Source organism: Limulus polyphemus, unplaced genomic scaffold (assembly GCF_000517525.1).
Source record: "Limulus polyphemus unplaced genomic scaffold, Limulus_polyphemus-2.1.2 Scaffold2422, whole genome shotgun sequence".
NCBI classification, from domain to species: Eukaryota; Metazoa; Arthropoda; class Merostomata; order Xiphosura; family Limulidae; genus Limulus; species Limulus polyphemus.
In genome coordinates this window covers 47714-53070 of record NW_013668032.1, presented here as the reverse complement: position 1 = coordinate 53070, position 5357 = coordinate 47714, and the positions used below count along the sequence as shown (strand labels likewise).

Below are 5357 nucleotides of genomic sequence, written 5' to 3'. Positions count from 1 at the left end.
TATATTATATATATATATATATTTATTTTTTTTTTTGGTTCTTCAGGAGCAGTTTTGAAACTCATCTGTGAGGTTTTTCTTTTCATCCTTTTATCAGAAAGCATTACAAGTTTTTGTAAAAAAAACAACAACAAAAATTAGAATAATTATCCAACTGTATGGATAGTCTTTAGTGAAATGTAAAGAATACATTAAAGCCGTGCTTCTCGACCACTTTGCTGGTTCTTGGTATTTCATAAAAACAAAAACTGGCAGAATATTCGTATGTATATCATAATGATTTTTCTTTGTACTTGCATTCTAGTGCTCTGCAACAGTTTAGGGAGGCAGTGAGCCAGTCCCTGGTATTGCAAATGTTGAGAAATGCTGCACACTAGAGGATGAGGCATTTTTAGCCAAGTGCACTTGAATCAAAAGAAATAATCACAATCCACGTATCCTTAATCTGACTTAAACTAATAAACCACATTTCACCACAAACTATCCATACACCTGAATACTTATTTTAATTTCATCAAACCATGCATAAATTTACCCTTCATCCTGTTTCCATGTTTTGTTTAATTTAGAGGGGTCCAAAATGGGGTGATTCTTGTAGCTGGGGTTGGGCACTCTGTACATTCTATTACCATACTTGTGTGTGAACGTTTTTTTACATATTAGATTTTTTTTTTGCTAATTGACTGTTTCCTGTTCTCTCTCTCTCTTCATTGCAGGGATTGTAGTTTAAGTACTGCATTGTTAAATTGAAATATGTTTTTAAATAACTAATTATATCGGGGGTTATACTTTCCTTCCTTATATTTTATGAAATGTTATTTTGTAACCAGTAGTCTGTGAACGCTTACTAAAAAAGTATTCAGTAAACTGTGTTGCATATCAGTAATATGAATTTAAAATCACAAGCTGTAGACACCAAGTGAAGGGGGGGGGGGGACTGAAAAAAACTGTTCTGTGAATCGGATTTTACACTTATTAAAATTTTTACCAATTAACACTTCATTGTTTTTAACCACTAATATTCTTTCTTTTGAGCTTGCAATACTTGTATGGCACTTATTATAAGTGTTTTCTGAGCTCTTTATTACTGTTTTTTAAAAGAAGAACACTTTGAAAGGTAAGGTTTTTCCATTGACTTAATATATTCAATATTTTAAATGCCAGTTTTATATATATGTATTATCCTAATGTCAAACAATAAAAAGTTGTTACGTGTAGATGAAAATCCATAAAATAGGTGTGTGTGTGTACATAGAGTTTTTGCACCTAACTAGTTTTGTTGATTAACTGTAAATTTAAAGCTCCTGAAGGACACAAATTTTGTGTAAATTCAATAAACATAAGTCTTGTGAATATCTTCAAAAAATCAGTACTAGGCCTATTTTTGAGTAGCATTCTATAACAAGATAAATTTATTAATTATAACCATTGTTAAAATACACGCCATTCAATTACAATATCTACTGGTAATGTTAGAATCAACTTTTCAATATTAAGTCAGTGTATACATTCTTAACTCTTCAATACAGTTTCAATATTAAGTCTGTATACATTCTTAACTCTTCAATACAGTTTTAATATTAAGTCTGTATACATTGTTAACTCTTCAGTACAGCTTCAGTATTAAGTCAGTTTATACATTCTTAATTCGTCAGCACAGCTTCAGTACTAAGTCAGTTTATACATTCTTAATTCGTCAGTACAGCATCAATATTAAGTCAGTGTATACATTCTTAATTCTTCAGTACAGCTTCAATATTAAGTCAGTGTATACATTCTTAAACTGAAAAAACAGCTTCAATATTAAGTCAGTGTATACATTCTTAACTTATCAGTACAGCTTCAGTATTAAGTCAGTGTATACATTCTTAACTCTTCAGCACAGCTTCAATATTAAGTCAGTGTATACATTCTTAACTCATCAGCACAGCTTCAGTATTAAGTCAGTGTATACATTCTTAACTCTTCAGTACAGCTTCAATATTAAATCAGTGTATACATTCTTAATTCTTCAGCACAGCTTCAATATTAAGTCAGTGTATACATTCTTAACTTGTCAGTACAGCTTCAATATTAAGTCAGTGTATACATTCTTAACTCATCAGTACAGCTTCAGTATTAAGTCAGTGTATACATCCTTAACTCTTCAGCACATATTTGAAGTATGCTAGTAACTCACAATGCATGTGAGTTAAGTTTAAGATGTATCTTCATTATTATAATTAGAGAAATACAAGGCGTGGCAATGAAACTATTTAAAACTTAATTGTTTGTTTCAGAAATTTTTTTCCAAGAAAACAGTTGCAAAGTAAATTTTAAGAAGTCCTTGTACAGTCTGAATTGATACCAGAAATCTGCTAATTTTTTTTCTTCTCAAGTACAAATTATACTGAACAAAAAATGCAAAATTAATTTTAATGTAAGCAAATTTGAAGCTTTAAAAACACACAATTTAATCTGTTTATCAGAACACATTAAAATCTACAGCAGTATTATAGTGAGATTAGTTGGTTCCATTCTTTGATATTGCTTATGGAAAGTCATGCTTTAGTGATTTTACAGTCAGTAAAATTTTATTCCGTGATTTTGGTGTGGTATGAACAACTTATTTCATTCACCATTCATCTATGTTGGGAAATGGTTTTAGTTGAATTTATTTAGTGCTTACCTTTTATTCAACAGTTAGCAAGTAAAAACCTGGAGGACCACAGCCTCCATATATCGGTAAGATCAACATTCAATGTTTTGGTTTGGGGTGTTCTTTCTTATGGTGAAGGAACTTTTTTTCTTTGCTTTTTGTCTTCTGCCTTGGTATAAGTTGCTTGATAAGTGTTTTTGCTTTTTATTATACATGTTTTATGTTGTAGAAATGTTATGTTTCTCCTACTATAACTACAGTCATGAAGAGATGTCTTCAGTGTGTTATGAACTGCTGAATTATCTGAAGTATATGTGATGTTTTAGGATTAATGAAATATAATTCTCGGCAAAATGAATGCATATATGTGGTACAACTTGCATTTTATGTGGTTTGAAATATTTTCCTTCAAGCTGTTACTCAAACTAAGTAGCATGCAGTAGAATATTTGAGGATTGCAGTTCGTGATTACAAAATGTTTTGCTTAAATTCAAAGTTAATACAGTTAAAGCGTACTACTGTTCATAAGTGAACAGTAAAATAATAAAATGACATTTAAAAACAAGCTTTGAAAATTCTTTGACTACAGGGTAGAATACAATATATTAAAATTATTTTAATTATGTATATCAAATATGTGACAACCTCAACCAGTGGAACAAAATGTATCAGAACTACGTTTTGAGATTGTTTGGCATATAGTAGATAGTGTAATGACACTGAAAATTGATAGCTTTTGGGAAGGGTACCTTTCAGATGTGAAATATTCATAACTTAGATCATAAATATGTGCTCAGTTTGAGTGTTTAGAATTTCCAAGACAAGAAAATTTCTTGTACTTAATGACATTGGAAAAACAAAGGAATATGGATCAGCTTGGGGCACCAGGAACATCCAGAAAGAATTCTAGAACAGTTTGTACCCTAGCTATAACAGGCAAAGTCTGGCATCTTTTAACAGGTGAAAATCTATGAATGCAAAGGTTAGTGGCAAAAGCTGTTTATATGCCTCAGGCAACATTATAAAATATAATGAAAAAGGATGTCTGGATAAGCACTACAAGTCGCATGTACACAGCTTGCTTCCACTTACAAATTTCTGTACAATCGGACTTTTGAAATGGGTGCTGGGAAACCATCATCAACATACACTAAATGGATTTTGGAAAGCTAGCAGGGAGGAATGGTGTGCTTTCAACATGATAGCCTTATGATGGAGCCTTTTGAGTTGAAAACTATGCAATAGGACTATTGTTAAATGTATGGCCATTAGGTGGGGTGTGACTGGATGTGGCAACATGGACTGTTAATGGTGTGATGGCTCAAAAACTGTTTTAATATAACTTACTCTACCCTCTGAAAAATAGAGAACCAACGTAGAAGGATGGAAGTTTTAAGATATTTCTATGCTTTGAAACGTTATTTTACAGGTAGAAATGTTGTTTATTAATTAGGTCAGTGGAGTGACAGAATAAAAACGTATGTTACATATTAAAGTGATAACAGTATTTCACATTTTAATGTTACACTACAATAGCATTTTTTGTTCAGTTGCCGGTATTTTTGCTTTTGTTTGACTGATATATTTCACGATTTCTTTCTTTGCTAAAACTGCTTATTAAAACCCAATCCGTTTCTGTTTCTGCTGAATTTCTTTGAAGGGACAAAATATAATACCTGTCTTTCTGGTCAGTAGATTGTATATTTTTGATTATTACCAGATATGTTTATACTCTACCATGATTTTATCGAGTAAAATGCAGGTTTGGGCTGCACATGTGCATTATTTGCCAAATTTTTCGTATCTTATCGAGAGTTTTGTAGAGTAACGTCTGGTCAAGTGGATCTAAGAAAGAGGCTGTTTTATGGCTGTTGTCATGCACCTTTGTTTTAAGTAATGCACATTAAATGGTTGTTAAGTTACTGTTGATTTTTTAATTCGTTTTCATTTTACCCTATTTATGTTGATAAAAAAAAATGTGTATTTGTTCATGTAACGTATGTCTAATTTGCATGTTTTTGAACTTGCTTGCTGTGCTTGTTACCATTGTAGGAAAGTTGATTACTAATAAATGTTGTACGAAATATCCTAAATTTCATTAATTTTTTGCTCTGAGTTATCATAAAGTGATTTTATTCTTATTTATTGAGGAATAATGACCAGTTCCGGTTAAAACTACATAATTTTTGTTAGTTACATCTGTTTATAAGTAGAGATTTCAACTGCGAATGAAACTGAGCTAATTTCCGATGTCACTTAAAACAGTCCAATGTCATATGTTTTTAAAAGTATATAGCTAGCTGTTATATCAGTAATCATAGTTATTCCTCAGTACTATAAAAAACAACAACAATAAATTAAAGGTAAAACAATTTAGGGCTACATAAAAGGAAATCAACTTGTTACTATTGTCTGATGTTTCACAAATCTCTCAAAGTTTCATTGTAAAGTTCAAGCCATTACATCAAATAATCTTTGTTCTTAAAGTTCAAATAAGTTTTTGTTCTCACTGACTAGAAGAGACTTCAAGAAGACTTTGATACTGTGCAACAAATGGTAGAGGAGAAGCAAGAGGAACTGAATGCGTTTGACGAAGAAGCAGAGACACAGGTATTTATTAAATAGAGAAAATAGATTGCCTGTGGGAGGAGACTCTGGATTGGTTTATAATGTTTGGAGACGGCTTGAATGGGTAATGAAGAAAAACTTTAATTTAAGT

At 31.3% G+C, this 5357-nt stretch overlaps 1 protein-coding gene across 1 annotated transcript in view; it reads left to right on the top strand.

The window, feature by feature from the left end:
- The window catches only part of LOC106466915 (trichohyalin-like), a 33565-nt gene that overhangs the window by 20694 nt on the left and 7514 nt on the right, over positions 1-5357 (top strand). Inside the window, exons 12-13 of the mRNA XM_022394991.1 lie at positions 2683-2724; positions 5156-5248. Coding sequence (XP_022250699.1) covers positions 2683-2724; positions 5156-5248 — 135 coding nt within the window. The remainder of the gene's footprint in view (positions 1-2682; positions 2725-5155; positions 5249-5357) is intronic.